The sequence below is a fragment of the Colletes latitarsis genome, chromosome 10 (genome assembly GCF_051014445.1).
Source record: "Colletes latitarsis isolate SP2378_abdomen chromosome 10, iyColLati1, whole genome shotgun sequence".
NCBI lineage: Eukaryota > Metazoa > Arthropoda > Insecta > Hymenoptera > Colletidae > Colletes > Colletes latitarsis.
In genome coordinates, this window is record NC_135143.1 from 12,717,751 (window position 1) to 12,733,016 (window position 15,266).

The 15,266-nt window shown below is 36.5% G+C and overlaps 2 protein-coding genes across 6 annotated transcripts; one reads left to right on the top strand and one right to left on the bottom strand.

The window, feature by feature from the left end:
• Positions 1-93: 93 nt before the first annotated feature.
• On the bottom strand, positions 94-7,372 carry Dus3 (Dihydrouridine synthase 3). Of its 4 annotated transcripts, none has more exons than XM_076776136.1 (6): positions 7,271-7,372; positions 3,449-5,771; positions 1,801-3,172; positions 817-1,184; positions 305-433; positions 94-230 (listed from the first exon to the last, which is right to left on the bottom strand). In XM_076776136.1, the coding sequence occupies exons 2-6, from the start codon at positions 3,535-3,537 to the stop codon at positions 158-160; spliced, it is 2,031 nt and encodes a 676-aa protein (XP_076632251.1). In that variant the 5' UTR covers positions 3,538-5,771; positions 7,271-7,372; the 3' UTR covers positions 94-157. The 4 variants fall into 4 exon arrangements, with proteins under 4 accessions (XP_076632251.1, XP_076632252.1, XP_076632253.1 ...); XM_076776137.1 differs by lacking the exon at positions 7,271-7,372 and having other exon boundaries at positions 3,449-4,531; positions 4,926-5,859; XM_076776138.1 differs by lacking the exon at positions 7,271-7,372 and having other exon boundaries at positions 3,449-4,287; positions 4,366-5,859.
• A 425-nt stretch (positions 7,373-7,797) lies between these two features.
• Positions 7,798-14,865, top strand: LOC143346693 (putative sodium-dependent multivitamin transporter). Of its 2 annotated transcripts, none has more exons than XM_076775043.1 (9): positions 7,798-8,294; positions 9,097-9,327; positions 9,404-9,625; positions 9,724-10,064; positions 10,265-10,384; positions 10,456-10,673; positions 10,797-11,014; positions 11,095-11,342; positions 11,407-14,865. In XM_076775043.1, exons 2-9 carry the CDS (start codon positions 9,208-9,210, stop codon positions 11,729-11,731), a joined length of 1,812 nt encoding a protein of 603 aa, XP_076631158.1. In that variant the 5' UTR covers positions 7,798-8,294; positions 9,097-9,207; the 3' UTR covers positions 11,732-14,865. The 2 variants fall into 2 exon arrangements, with proteins under 2 accessions (XP_076631158.1, XP_076631157.1); XM_076775042.1 differs by having other exon boundaries at positions 9,193-9,327.
• The last annotated feature ends 401 nt before the right edge of the window (positions 14,866-15,266 follow it).

A 15,266-nucleotide genomic window follows, 5' to 3' on the forward strand; every position in this document is an offset into this window, starting at 1 on the left:
TCGTGTGTGACTAAGAATACTAAATAAAGGAGAAATGATCCTTCTATAGTTTTTCACCTAAAAAGACTCATTCCATCTGGTGAATGTTTATTTCAAAAGATTGTAATATAAAAGTATTCTGTTTTTGTGATAATTCGCTGTACACTATCGACCTTGGTTATTTCCACGAATTCGCCTTGTGTTTCGGTAAAAAGTGGAATCCTTCAGGCACTTTTCCTAGCAACATTTCTCTGAAAATAAAAGTGACGTTTAAAACGATGATAATATTTATGTCGAACGCAACCATCAATGAAAACTTTCTTACGATAATTTAATCCAGTCAGCACAATTCGAACTGGCCATAAGAGTTTCCATGTCGTCGCGGCCTCGATAAAATGGAGGTCTTTCGTTAATTCTTTGCGGGGGTCTCTCCAAAATACCAATAGGAATATATCTGAATCAAAATAAAATTTATATGATTGTCGTTAATGATAAAGTTAATAAGAACCAAAATTCTACGTGTAAAAATAAAATTAGATGTAAAATTAATATTCCGAAATAAAAACTTGTAGAATACGACTGAGACTTCAGCGCAAGTAGAAGAAGAGATTAATGGTCAGACGCGCCAGCCAAATTGCATTACATCGCACGTGTATTCGATTAATTTTCTTGAATCGAATTATCTCGAAAACGAAGGCTCACACGAAAAAATGTTATCCTTTCTTTTTTGACTTATTTTTACATGTAGAATCATGCACATAATACTACTCTGTACATAAATGGGAAAAGTGACTATTTAAATTTTGTTCCCTACTATAAATATAATAAAAAACTTGCCTATGTAAAAAGGATATCCATTCCAACATAAATCTTCTCGTGGTTTCGACACCGCGAGTATCCGAGCCCCAGTGTTCAAGCCCATAATTAGCATATTTCTTTAGCATATCGAATCGTTCTGTGCTCGGTACGTCCATTAATTTTTTTTCTTTTATTTCCGTGAATATCCATGGTTTAATCAACGCACCACGACCTATGGTAATACCATAGACATTGGTGTAAGCGTCTTGAACCCTCTGATAGTCATCGAACGATAAAATATCGCCGTTTCCAAATACTGGTGTGGGGTGTGCCGCTTTTGCACATTTTTCTATGTAATCCCAGTCGGCCAGCTTTGTGTATCTTTGTTCTCGAGATCGTCCATGTACCTAATAATACGGTATATAATTTGTTGTTAATAATACGTTGTAATATACAGGGTGTTCGGCCACCCCTGGGAAAAATTTTAATGGAGGGTTCTAGAGGCCAAAATAAAACGAAAATCAAGAATACCAATTTGTTGATGGAGGCTTCGTTAAAAAGTTATTAACGTTTAAAGTTCCGCCCGTACTGAATTTTTTTCTCGAAAATGCGCAAGATTTCGGGGGTATATCTATTCACCAAAAATGATTGTAATTGGCCCCCGCAACCGACAATAATTTTTTTAGAATGATTTGAAAAATTTTTTTTTTACCGAAAAATTTCAGCACCTACTCGATTTTTTTTCTCGAAAATGGATAGGATTTCGGAGGTATCTGTATTCACCAAAAATTATTGTAATTGACCCCCGTAACCGAAAATAATTTTTCCAGAACGATTTGAAATTTTTGAATTTAATTGTTAATAACTTTTTAATGAAGCCTCCATCAACAAATTGGTATTCTTGATTTTCGTTTTGTTTTGGCCTCTAGAATCCCCCATTAAAATTTTTCCTATAGGTGGCCGAACACTGTATTTCACTACATTTATTAGATATAAACTAAAAAATTTAATTAACTTACTCACAGTAATCATGGACACACCCCATTCATGGAACTTTGGCATTAGATTATGTGCAACAGGTTTATCTATGTAAACTCCCGTCCTAGTTTTTACAGTTAAAGGTATATTCATGACTTGACTAACAGATTTTACAACAGTTTCTAGGACATTTAAACGATTAAGCATACCACTGCCGCCTCCCTGTCTATAAATTAAATCTATAGGACAACCCAGGTTCAAGTCAATGAAATCAACATCAATCTCTTCGGTTAACAATTGTGTACACCTTGTCAATACTCCGGGATTATTACCACATAATTGTACACCGAAGATGTTCTCTGATTCATGCCTTTTCACGAGTGCCCACTCTTCTTGAGCTCCTTTCAATATCCTCGGTGCGAGAGCCATTTCTCCGCACGTTATATCGGCGCCATACTCTTTGCAGATTCGTCTAAAAGGTAAATTGCCTACCGTCGTCAGAGGACTAAGTAATATTTTATTTCTCCAATCTATCTTCTTTTTTTCCGCATTTCTACATTTTATTATATCGTAATCTTCGACTGGCCCGATCTTTTGTTCTGTAGTATGGATTTTATACGTTTTGTTGGTAGATTTGGAAATAGAAATGTCCAAAGCAGATCCGTTTTTTATTTCAGATTTCTCTACATTCGGCGATTGTTCTGTATTACGCGTTTCAGATATTTCATTATTGGATTCAGGGATAGAGGTATCCAAAGTGGAACCGTTTTTTATTTCCAGTTTGTCTGCGTCCAAGTTTTGTTCAGTTTGTTTAACAGTTTCTGTGCCTAGCTTCTTTCTGGATGGTTCATTTGCCTTGACAATTTTTTCAGCTTTCATAAAGTTGTACTTATACTTTCTTAATTCAATTTGTAAATTTTTTGTTAGATGGTTTCTGGTGGAAGGTGGTTTCTTCTTAAATTCCTCTTCTTTTTCCTTGTCAACAATATTTAAACCATCTTCTGTCAAATGTTTAGAGCCCATTCTACAGGCAGCACCTCTAGGACATTTTCCAGTTAAATTAAAAAGGTAACATTCCGTTCCAATGTCATCTGGTTTTATTTTTAGATATTCAATTCTGTCGTGCAAGAATGTACATCTTTTATTATTACATTTCTTCTCAGGTTCATCCGCCGCTTGATCAGCTATCCATGGACAAAGGTTCAACTCACGCTGTGCCTTAAATGGAGCTGGCCTAGCTTTATTCTGACCTCTGAGTTTTTCTTTTTTGTTGTCAGATTTAAACTTTTTACACGGTGGTCCATCCAAAATAGATGTATCTTCGCCCGAGTTGATTGCATTGGTCAAAACTTTCTCCTCATTGCTCTTTGTTAGACACACTTCGCTCAGAAGTCTTATATGGTCATCAAGGATATACCTGTAATAATTTTAGCTTGGTTAAAAAAGATTTTATCTCGTATTTAATTTCATTTATTTGTTAATAATATATAAAATTAATTTGAACAAAATATTTGACGGAAAACTGAAAACAAAAATTATATACCGTTATATAAAAATTATTATTACCAGTAAATTTTTAATGACAGAAAGCCACGCGATACCCCCCCTGCATTTTGAGGTTAGAACATATATAATTATTACAAATGACATTAATTTTGGAGGAATTTTTACAAATACGATAATAATCACTTACTCTTCTTTAATTAGACACACGCCTTTTTGTTTATCATCGCTGTAATCGAATGAACAATCACCTGCACATTTCTCACTGTAATCTGCCATTTCAAACGGAACGACGTATCGAATGACAAAAACTCGATCATCAATAATTAACTCTATCAATTTTGATGATTTCCAAACAAATGAAAACAACGATTATTTATCAGACATCGTGAAAATGAAAACGTAAAATTCGAACGATGAAACTAATGTATTATTTTCTTAATAAAATTCAGCATTCTTGCGATATGGGTGAGACTCTTGAAGGAGAGCAATCAGTTTACATTTGTCGACTTTCCGAAACACTACAAGCTCACGTACTGGTTTATACCAGAGATGTCAGACGAAGCGCCGAGTGCACCGTGGACACGTCTCATGGGAGTTAAGAGAGGTAGGCTCACATTTGCCTTCTCGCTCTTGAACAATTGAAATCCGACCTCACGTCAACGGCATACGATTCGGAATCTCGACTGTCCAGGTATTTTTACTTGCCTTTCTAGAGTTCATTACTGAACTTTGTAAATTACTCCTGGTTTCTATTTGCCTCTGATGACCTCTGATGACCAGTGCTGACAAAAGTGCAGAACTCCCGACAACTTTTGACACCATACAGCGACTGTTACTGACTGCTCCTGATTACTACTTGCCTCTGCTGGACTCTGCTGACCATCACTTATATTTCTGACAACCTATAACGATTACTACTGACTTCTGCTAACCTCTGTTGGTCTTTGCTGATCTCTGTCAGTGTGTGCTTGTCTCTGCTGCACTTTCCTGGCCTCTGCCGAATGTTACTGACCACTGCAGGTATTTCTGATAATGTATAACAATTAATACTTATTACTGCATGCCCCTACAAGTCTCTGCTTGCCTTTGCAGGTTTCTGCTTGCCTGTGCATGCCTTTGATGCCCTCTGTTGAACACTGCTGACCACCCCTGATGCTTCTGACATCGTATAACAATTACTACATGCTACTGTTTGCCCCTGCTGATCTCTGCTTGCCACTGCATGCCTCTGCTCGTCTCTGCTGACCGCTGCTGACCACCTCTGATGCGTCTGACAACATATAACGCTTACTACTTGCTACTATTCGCCCCTGGTGATCTCTGCTTGCCACTGCTGGCCTCTGCTAACCACTGCTTATATTTCTGGCAACGTACAACGATTACGACTGGCTACTGTTAGTCTCTCCCAGCCTCTGCTGACCACTGCTGACCACTCCTGGCATTTCTGACAACGTATAACGATTACTACTTGCTAATATTTGCCCCTGGTGATCTCTGCATGCCTCTGCATCCCTCTGCTGACCTCTGCTGGCCCCTGCTGACAACGCTGACCTTTGTTAACAACTTCTAACATGATGCACATGTATTAAAACTTTGTATAATGTAAATCTATGACAATAAATGATATAATTTCAAAGAATTCTATGTGTTCTCATCACTTTTACCTTTCTTTTCCTCTCCCCATTATTCCCTTAGTTATAAGAAACCGTTTCTCTACTTAAAACTGGAATTCCAAAGTGCCCGGAGCGTTTTCTGAAATGCCGGTGACCTTGACCCACTTTCGAAACTGGGTCAAGGCCAAATCCTGATTCCCAAAGCGCCCGAAATTTTTCTAAGATTCGATGGCCTTGACCTACTTTCGAAATTGGGTCAAGGCCATCCGGATTTCCAAGTCGGCCGGAAGATTTCTGAAATTTCGAATGGCCTTGACCCACTTTCGGAATTGGGTCAAGGTCATCCGGATTTCCAAGTCGGCCGAAAGATTTCTGAAATTTCGAATGGCCTTGACCCACTTTCGAAATTGGGTCAAGGCCAAATCCGGATTCTCAAACTGCCCGGAATTTTTCTAAGATTCGAATGGCCTTGACCCAATTTCGAAAGTGGGTCAAGGCCAAATCCGGATTCTCAAACTGCCCGGAATTTTTCTAAGATTCGAATGGCCTTGACCCACTTTCGAAACTGGGCCAAGGTCAAGGTCAAATTCCGATTTCCAAAGGTCCCGGAACATTTCTAAAATGCTGGTGAACTTGCGAAGAAGGTGGTACGCATCTTATAGGTAAGAAAATGATTTAGAGAGGGAAAGGACGGTAAAAAATGATGAGAACACATTGAATACTTTGAAATTATATCATTTATTGCCATAGATTTATATTATACAAAACTTTAATACATATAAACATATTATATTATATTACATCATGTCACAAGTTGTCAGCAATGGTCAACAGTGGTCAGCGATGGTCAGCTGACCTCGGGAGATGTTGGCAGAGGCCAGTTTAGGTCGGGAAATGCTGGCGGAGGTCAGCAGAGGGTGGCAGTAGCCAGTAGTAATCGTTGTACGTTGCCAGAAATATAAGCGGTGGTCAGCAGTGGTCAGCAGCGGTCAGCAGAGGCATGCAGAGGCAAGTAGAGTCCAGCAAGGGCAAGCAGTAACAAGTAGCAATCGTTATACGTTGTCGGAAGCGTCAGGGGTGGTCAGCTGTGGTCAGCAGAGGCTAGCAGTGGCAAGCAGTGGCAAGCAGAGTCCAGCAGGGGCAGGCAGTAGCAAGTTGTATTCGTTGTACGTTGTCAGAAGTATCAGGATTGGTCAGTAGCGGTCAGCGGAGTCCAGCGGAGGCAGGCAGAAATCAGTAGTAATCGTTATACGTTGTCAGAAATATAAGTGGTGGTCAGCAGAGGCCAGCAGAGGCTGGGAGGGGCTAACAGTAGCCAGTCATAATCGTTATATGTTGTCAGAAGTAACAGGAGTGGTCAGTAGCGGTCAGCAGAAGTCAGTAGTAATCGTTATACGTTGTCAGAAATATAAGCGGTGGTCAGCAGAGGCTAGCAGAGGCTGGGAGAGGCTAACAGTAGCCAGTCGTAATCGTTATACGTTGTCAGAAGTAACAGGAGTGGTCAGCAGCGGTCAGCAGAGGCCAGCTGAGGCTGACAGACATCAGTAGTAATCGTTATACGTTGTCAGAAATTCCAGGAGTGGTCAGCAGCGGTCAGCAGAGGCCAGTGGAGACCTGTTGACGGGAGGTCGGATATTAGTTGTTCAATAACGAGAAGGGAAGTGTGAGCCTTTCTCTCTCGACTCCCACGAGACGGTTCGAACTTATTTTGGGCAGCTTTGTTGAATCGAGAAAGCGGGCATATGTCATTGTCTTTGTCGACCCTCCGAAATCTGAGACGACTCCGAGATTGAACATCTCTTACTGAACTCGGTTACTCTGCGTTACTGAATAAGAAGAATAATTACTCGTTCCATTCAGACAGCGATCAGAACGAACAAGTCTGGTTCCTTTGAACATGAACATGGGCAAAGTCTATTCTTCACATATTAAATATAAATTTAATCAGCTGTTTATACTCAATCGTATTAATAACATACATATTTATACATATGCTTATTCATGGGAATAATGAAAATAATTTCTTTTTTTCAATAGTTAAAACATGATCAATGGGTCTTGAAACATGTATATACGTGTAAATTTTTCTTTTATTATAGACTTCGCTAATATGTATGTGCCCATACATATAACTCGAAACATAAAAATGCCTGGGTACTCGAGATTCGAAGTTATATGCTGCGAGGACGGACTTTAGCTGTTCAAGAGCTGATTCTTCTGCCAGCCTCCGTTGGCCTCTGTTGGCCTTTGCTGGCCTCTACTGCTTCTGCTGACCACTGCTGACCTTCGTTGACAACTATCGACATGATATATATGATTAAAGCTTTGTATAATGTAAATCTATGGCAATAAATGATATAATTTCAAAGAATTCTATGTGTTCTCATCATTTTTACCTTTCTTTTCCTCTCCCCATTATTCCCTTAGCTATAAGATACATGCCACCTCTTCGCAATGCCACCAGCATTTTGGAAATGTTCCGGGCACTTTAGAAATCCGGATGGCAAAACTTCCGAATTTGTCGTGGAATAGTTCATTATTTTCAACGATAGATGGCGTTCGTTTTTAGACTTCAAACCCTCTGGTGCTAAAACGCCCAAGTTTGTCGTGGTATAGTTCGTTATTTTCAACGATAGATGGCGTTTATTTCTCGACCTTAAACCCTCTGGTGCTAAAACGCCCAAGTTTGTCGAGAAATCCATCTAGCGTGGATGATGCGAACTATTCCACGACAAACTTGGACGTTTTAGCACCAGAGGGTTTGAGGTTGGAAAATAAGCGCCATCTATCGTTGAAAATAACGAACTATTTAACGAACGAGAAAGAGAGCATGTGTCAGTTGCCTTTGTCAACTTTCCGTAACTCTACGAGCTCACGTACGCATGATCTGACATAGTGTGAGAAAGAGGAATGAAGTGTCCCCGATGCACCCGGGGCTCCGTATGGCATCTTTAAATGAAGTATAAAAGTTTTTAAGTATTCAAGGCTACTAAACGACTATCTCTGCACACACAAGCACGTTTGTTGGATACAAGCTATCACTAAATACGTTTTTTTCTTTCTCTTACGGCTATCTTATAAGTTGTCTATGAAGACCTTTATTAAGATTCTGAATGTGCTGGTTCTAAACATTTCTGTTTTTATGAATCTACTATGTTTTTTTTATTGACAATATTCAAAATTCATGGCCAGGAAGTGGCTTTAAATAATCACGAATGACTGCAATCTTCTGCCCCTACTCGTTATTGAGTTCAAGTTTGCTAAACATTTCTTGAATACGCAAAAATTTAACCATCGTCGTGTGTGTGCGAGGATGCGACGAAGCTATGTTAATGATTAGAAACAGATTAAGAGCTGCGGCGAAACACTTTTGTCAGACGAATCGGCGAAAACGTCGAAAAATCCGCGACACTCGTTCCGGTAAGTTATCACATGCTCATTACCATACAAATGATCACGTAACGTATTTCGGTGGTCACTATCATCAAGTAATATTTGTTATAAATTATTTTAACGAATTCATGATCATAGTAAATAAATACACATCATTATAATTACTGTAAACTACAGTTTTGGATGACATAATATAGACAGGCGATTATGTGAAATTACAGAACTTTTAACTGATAAAAAATATTAACAATATAACCGAAATGGATGTAATTGATAGTGTTGCATCGTCATTCCGCGGGAATTGTGACTGTGAGACGATAATAAATTATTATATCGGAAAAGAGTTTAATAGAATCTGACGAGATCGTATATATTTAATACATAATAATCCCAAGGGCACATACATTTTCTTCCAAAGAAACATCTGTTTTTTTTAAATTGCTTTGACCTTTGCAATATTCACTATCTTTCCTAATTTAGTTTATCAGGAATTAAAATTGATTGGCTCTATTGTACAAGATATAGATAATGCTTGTGTCTCCTTGGATCAGCTTGTAATCATTGAAACAGACGTTTTAGACACAATCAATAGCCGTTGAGTCTAAATGTAATAAAATTGTTGCTGAATTTTTTATGCATACGTTGTAAATCTTATTCTTGGCTATCAACGTTATCAAAGATTGCTTAATATGCACCATAAAGATATAAAGTATAGTAAGGGAGACTACTATGTGTAAAGATTAATACAGATTAAATTGGTACACAGTCTATCCTTTAGAACACACTTCATTCTTTCCAATAGAACGAGTCATTTCATTTTCTGTCATAGATTTAAACAGAAGGTTTAAAATTCATTTATATGTTCGTTGTATGAAGTGTTTATCTGGATTTCTAACAAAGAAATCATTTTTATTTTGGACAACAGCAATAGAAGAACAGTATGGCAGAAATAGGTATGTTAAAATGGGAGGATTACATGGTCATAGCAGCTACACTGGTCATAAGCATAGGGATCGGTATTTACTATCGCTTCAGTGGTGGACGTCAAAAAACTATGGAGGTATTTATTTCACGAGTTTACATAGAAACTGATTAATTATTAAATGTTAATAATATTGAAATTGTATTTTCAACAGGAATATTTTAGTGCTAGCAAATCAATGTGTGTTATACCTGTATCAGTGGCTCTTGTAGTGTCTTTTATGTCTGCTATCACGTTATTAGGCGTTTCTGCTGAAAACTATGTTTACGGAACACAATTTGTGGTAATTAATCTGTCGTACCTGATAGGAACGCCTATTGTATGTTATGGATTTTTACCAGTATTTTTTAAACTTCAAGCAACAAGCGCTTACGAGGTTAGTGTAATAAATAAAGAGAAAGAATTTATTATAAATTATGGTATGCACAATAAGCTACACGCTTGGAAGTTTTTATTATTTTATTATTCTTTCAGTATTTAGAGAAACGCTTTGGAATAAGAGCTAGGATGGTGGCTAGTTTCGTTTATTGGATTCAGTTACTTTTGTATTCTGGCATTGTACTTTATGCGCCTGCTTTAGCATTGGAAGCTACAACAGGAATTTCTAAAACTGGCAGTATTATTATTATTGGTTTAGTTTGCACCCTGTACTCGAGTATAGGGGGCATTAAAGCTGTCCTAATAACGGACGTATTTCAAGGATTACTTATGTTCGTTGCCGTCTTTATTATAATCGGTACAGCTGCTATGGAAGCTGGAGGATTAGGAGAAATTTGGCGAATAGCGGAAGCTGGTCATAGAATTGAATTTAACAGGTACTTCATTTTATAATCAAAGAACGTAATTAACGCATTCGCTATCATCGTTCAATTTTTGGTAAATCGTCCAACGCAAACAACGCTATATTTATAGTAATCTTATTCAATGTAGCTTTTAATTGCACTGATCGACACGTGATAGCGAACGTGTTAAGAAGTCTCTATTTTAATTAAAAAATGAAGAAATATTTTTACAGTATTTCTGTAGATCCTACAGTGCGACATACTTGGTGGTCGCTTACCATCGGAGGCCTATGTACGTTTTTATCGTTGTACGGTGTAAATCAAGTTCAAGTACAACGTATGCTGACTGTGAAGTACGTATTACAATGTACGTAATAAGAAAATTCATCGAGTATGATATTATTAACGTTTATAATAATTTTAGAAACATAAAAGCAGCACAAATGGCGCTCTGGCTGTCGTGGCCGATTTTAACGTTACTTTCAATGACTACGTGTTTCTCAGGGTTGGCAATATACAGTAAATATTACAAATGTGATCCTATTAGTACGAAGCGGATATCGTCGTCCGATATGTTGATGCCATTATATGTTATGGATACCATGTCCGACAAACCTGGTCTGCCCGGTCTCTTTATAGCAGGTAGAATTTCTAATTATTTTATATCACAATAATTTTATTTCGTAATGTCGAGCCAACGTATTAACGCTTTTGATCGAACGATTTCTACATATTTGTATTTTTTTTTTTACGTTTTTTGCTTAGGTATTTTTAGTGCCGGGCTCAGCACTATTTCCGCAGCTTTAAATTCTTTAGCAGCGGTAACGTTAGAAGATTATATGAAACCTGCCTATAAAAAATGTCGCGGTAGCGAATTTTCTCCTACAACGTCATTAGTCATAGCTAAATTGCTTGCTTTAATGTTTGGCGTTATTTCCATTGCCTTGGCGTTTTTAGCACAACTGTTGGGCGGCATTTTACAGGTGACAAATGGTTATATAAAAAACGTCGAAGACTACTTCGATCTAGAATTAAACGAATTTTATTGTTTTTATCGTCAAAGGTCAGTCTGACAATATTTGGCATAGTGGGTGGCCCGCTTTTGGGCCTTTTCACCCTTGGCATGCTCACCGAATCGGCAACGGAAATCGGATCCGTAACAAGTACCATCGCATCTTTAGTGTTATTGTTTTGGATAGCTTTTGGACAACCCAGACCAAGTCCGCCAATTTTGCCATTACCTAAAGATGGTTGTGATGGAAACGTGACTTTTTCTACTTATACTTCGCAACAGATTACGCACTTTGCACAGTAAGTAGAAATAATGCGTATAGTTATTCGTTAAAATAGAATTAATCCTTTTCTTCCATTTTAGGAGTACAGGTGACTCGTCTTACTTTTACTTGTACCGGATATCATACATGTGGTACGGCCCACTTGGTTTTGTGCTAACGTTCGTTCTGGGGCTGACGCTCAGTCACTGCTTAAAGCTATTATTTAAAAAGCAAAAGGTTGAGCTGGACCCCAACCTATTTTTTCCTATAATAGGAAACCGTATACGCTGCAGACACAAGCAAAGTACAGAAATAAATGACTGTGAAACACCAAAGGATACCTCCACCCACAGGAAGTACATTTTCTCTAGTGATAAGTCTAGCAGTCTAGAAAACAGCGATGGAGTCTCAACTACAAAAGTATAGTACAATGCATAGTATTTATTGAACAGCATTTTACTTTAGACATTAGACATTCTGTACTTAAAATTGAGGAAAGTATACATTCAATTATTTCGTTAATCGTTGGGCCTAAAAGGGAACTGTCGCGTTGATTCTTTTATGGGAAAAGTGGTAAGTTTAAAGAAATAATAAGAGATCGATTTAGTTAAAATTTTTTTATTATTAATTGTAATCTCGATTTTGCAAACATGGAAAATAACCTTTTGTTATTGTAAATTTTAGCTAAGTCGTTTGTCCTGATGTCTGGGTTTTAATTTTATTTAAACGTGTCACTTTTAACACCGTTGCGTGTCATTTTACTTACCATTGTCGTAGAACTAGGTAAACGAATATCGAAAAATTTGAGTATCGATACTTTCAATTCGATTGCGTTAGTCGTTTATTATTTAGCGAACGTTTAGAGGTTTAGGTAAGCTAGGCAAATGTCTTCCATCTATTGTTCCTAAACTGCCATTTTTGTATATTTTCTATTTTTAAATGAAATTTAGCCAAATGTTGCCACTCGGTGGTCATGTTTGTGTGCAATGTTACTTTGAGCGTGATACTTACTACACGTTTATACTAAATTATTGTCCTGTTTTCATATATTCAACAAAGTATTCAACGAATTGTATTTAATTATAGATTCGCAGAACAGATCTACAACTATAACCTAATTTAATCATTTATCAGTATTTCTCATTAGAATTCTGTGTTATGATTTTTAAAACGTTACGCACTGTATGAGTAGTATTTTTCAAAATTATTATATCAAGATTATATCGATAACCAAGTTTTCACTGGGCAGGATATTAATTTCATTTAAGTAAGGAAGAAAGGGATAGAGCGCTGTTTCTTATAGATAAGAAAAATATGAAATTCTATTTAAAGAAAGAGATAATGTTTCTAAAAACAAAAGACATTGTGATACATATGTACATCTAACTTAACCAGGTCAATAAAAGTGATTTTTTATTTGTAATATATTTTTCAGTTACCGTATGATATTGTGTACAATATTCATTCAAACTTTTACGATTCTCGCGAATATTTTTTATATGCAGTATAATGGCGATTCGTGTATTTTACTTCGTGGCGATTGCAGATGTACGTTGTAACGAATATGTATTTTTGTTCTAAGTATATATACATATGTATTTAAACATAGTTTTAAAAGCAGTTGAAATCAAAATTTAATTTATTTGTACCTTGTGCCTTGTTAACGCGTTCGATTATTCAGAAATAAGATACCGTGCATACGAGTGTGTTGCACGTGAAAGAAGTAATACAAGTGCTTCTACGTTTCTAGCTTGTATTCATCTTGATAATGAATCAAGTAATTACAATTAAGCGCAAAGCAATTAAATGACAAGAGAATTCATGGTTGTAAATGAACGATTCGGGACGATTAGGACGATAGAACTAGATAAAATGTAATAATAGCTGTGCCTCATTTTAGACTGTGCTTCCTACTTAAAGAAGAAAAAGAGAGATCTGCAAACAATCGAAAGTTGCATAACCAAATACTTGTGATTCCTTTTTGAAGAAATTACGAAATAATTTATTCCGCAATTTTGCTCATGTATTTGCAGAATAATTGATTCTTTCACGTCACTCGATTCTTTATTTGCTGTCCCATTTGAATTTTATGACAACAGTAAAGATACTTGTGAGCATTCAGGGACTCCGATACGCAATGTTACAAGAGAAAAAACAAAATAAAAAAAAGGTCGACGGGTCTATCCATTGTATGTAAAATAGGAGAGCAATTTTGAGAAGTCTTTGCGAAGTATTTGTTGGGAAAGAAGAACGATCCAAGGTGCTTCTGAAGTGACCGACCAGTCCAGATAAAACTACCGTCGGCTAGTTGAAACCAGTTTCAATTTGTCTGTTGGTCTGCGCTTCGATCAGACGATATGGGCTCTTTTTAATTATTTTAGCAGCGAAACTCGGTCCGACGTTTTTCCACGTCGCTTCTGCCAACTGCCAATTAATCCATCAAGAAATCTTGTTGATGATTTATAATCTAGAACGAGGTGTTGAATATCTTGAACAGTCTTTCGCCACCGGAAGACACGGTTTCCCTTTGACCGTTTCACTGGGTCAATTAATTCAAAGAAAAATGTTTCAGTGCGAACCTTTTATGGTAAATTAATTTTATGGTTCAACGAGTTTATCTCAATTTTTTTAGGTAGAATCTATTGACCACGAAAAAAGTATTGTACCACACGAATTTAGTGATAGTAAAAGAGCATTCTTGCAACGCGTGGCGCTTACAGAGTACTATGTTAATAATAAGGTACCTCAAAACTTTGTAAATGACCAGTTTTTATATGCTATATCATTAAAAATTCAATAAATAATTAATTATAATATACAGGGTGTTTGGCTATACCTGGGAAAAATTTTAATGGGAGATTTTAGAGGCCAAAATAAGACGAAAATCAAGAATATCAACTTCTTGACTGAGGCTTCGTTAAAAAGTTATTAAAAAATTAAATTAAAAAATTTCAAATCGTACTGGAAAAATTATATTTAGTTACAGGGGTCAATTACAAGCATTTTTGGTGAATAGACATACCCCTGAATTCCTATCCACTTTCGAGAAAAAAATTCAGGAAGATGGACTTTTTCGGCGAAATTGAAAAATTTCAAATCGTTCTAAAAAAATTATTTTTAGTTGGAGGAGTCGATTACAATCATTTTTGGCGAATAGACATACCCTCGAAATCCTATGCACTTTCGAGAAAAAAATTCTTTACCGAAAATCTAATCTGAGGCCAAGAAATGCTTCCCTGAAAATGCGAATCTTTAAAATATCATAACTTCTGAACGGATTGAAGGATTTTAATTTTTCAAAAAGCAATCAACGCGTATTTTAGTGAAGAATATGTACAAATTCTAAAAATATTGGAAAAGTTGTTCCTTGACCCCGTAAAATAAGAAAAACCCCATAAAAGTGGTCTAATTTTTAAACGACCATAACTCCTACAATAATGAACGTATCTTATTGAAATTTTTTTTTGAAGCAGAGCCCATGGGTACCTAGAAAAAAGTATTAGACAACTTTTCTGCAGACCGTCAAATAAATTTATTAAAAATGAAAAACAAATTTTTAAGAAAAATCGATAAGGTGCTTAAATTTTTCGGTGAAAAAAAAAATTTTCAAATCGATCTAAAAAAATTATTTTTGGTTGGGGGGGTCAATTACAATAATTTTTGGTGAATAGACCTACCCCCGAAATTCTACCCACTTTCTAGAAAAAAAATTCAGTACAGGCGGAAGTTTAAACGTTAATAACTTTTTAACGAAGTCTCCATCAACAAATTAGTATTCTTGATTTTCGTCTTATTTTAGCCTCTAGAATCTCTCATTAAAATTTTTCCCAGGGGTGACCGGACACCTTGTATAGATAAAATTTCTGACCAATTACAGAAGTCTGTGTGATATAAATCTTGACTAATCTATTCGATGTATTTACCTTTCCTGAATTCTGTTTATTTTACTAGGTCTCCACCG

Coding starts and splice junctions, on each gene's coding strand:
- LOC143346693 (XM_076775043.1), top strand. CDS start 9,208: ATGGCAGAAATAGGTATGTTAAAATGGGAGGATTACATGGTCATAGCA. Junction 10,065..10,264: donor CATAGAATTGAATTTAACAG/GTACTTCATTTT, acceptor ATATTTTTACAG/TATTTCTGTAGATCCTACAG. Junction 11,015..11,094: donor TGTTGGGCGGCATTTTACAG/GTGACAAATGGT, acceptor TTATCGTCAAAG/GTCAGTCTGACAATATTTGG.
- Dus3 (XM_076776136.1), bottom strand. CDS start 3,537: ATGGCAGATTACAGTGAGAAATGTGCAGGTGATTGTTCATTCGATTAC. Junction 1,185..1,800: donor GGGGTGTGTCCATGATTACT/GTGAGTAAGTTA, acceptor CCGTATTATTAG/GTACATGGACGATCTCGAGA. Junction 231..304: donor GCTGACTGGATTAAATTATC/GTAAGAAAGTTT, acceptor TTTTATTTTCAG/AGAAATGTTGCTAGGAAAAG.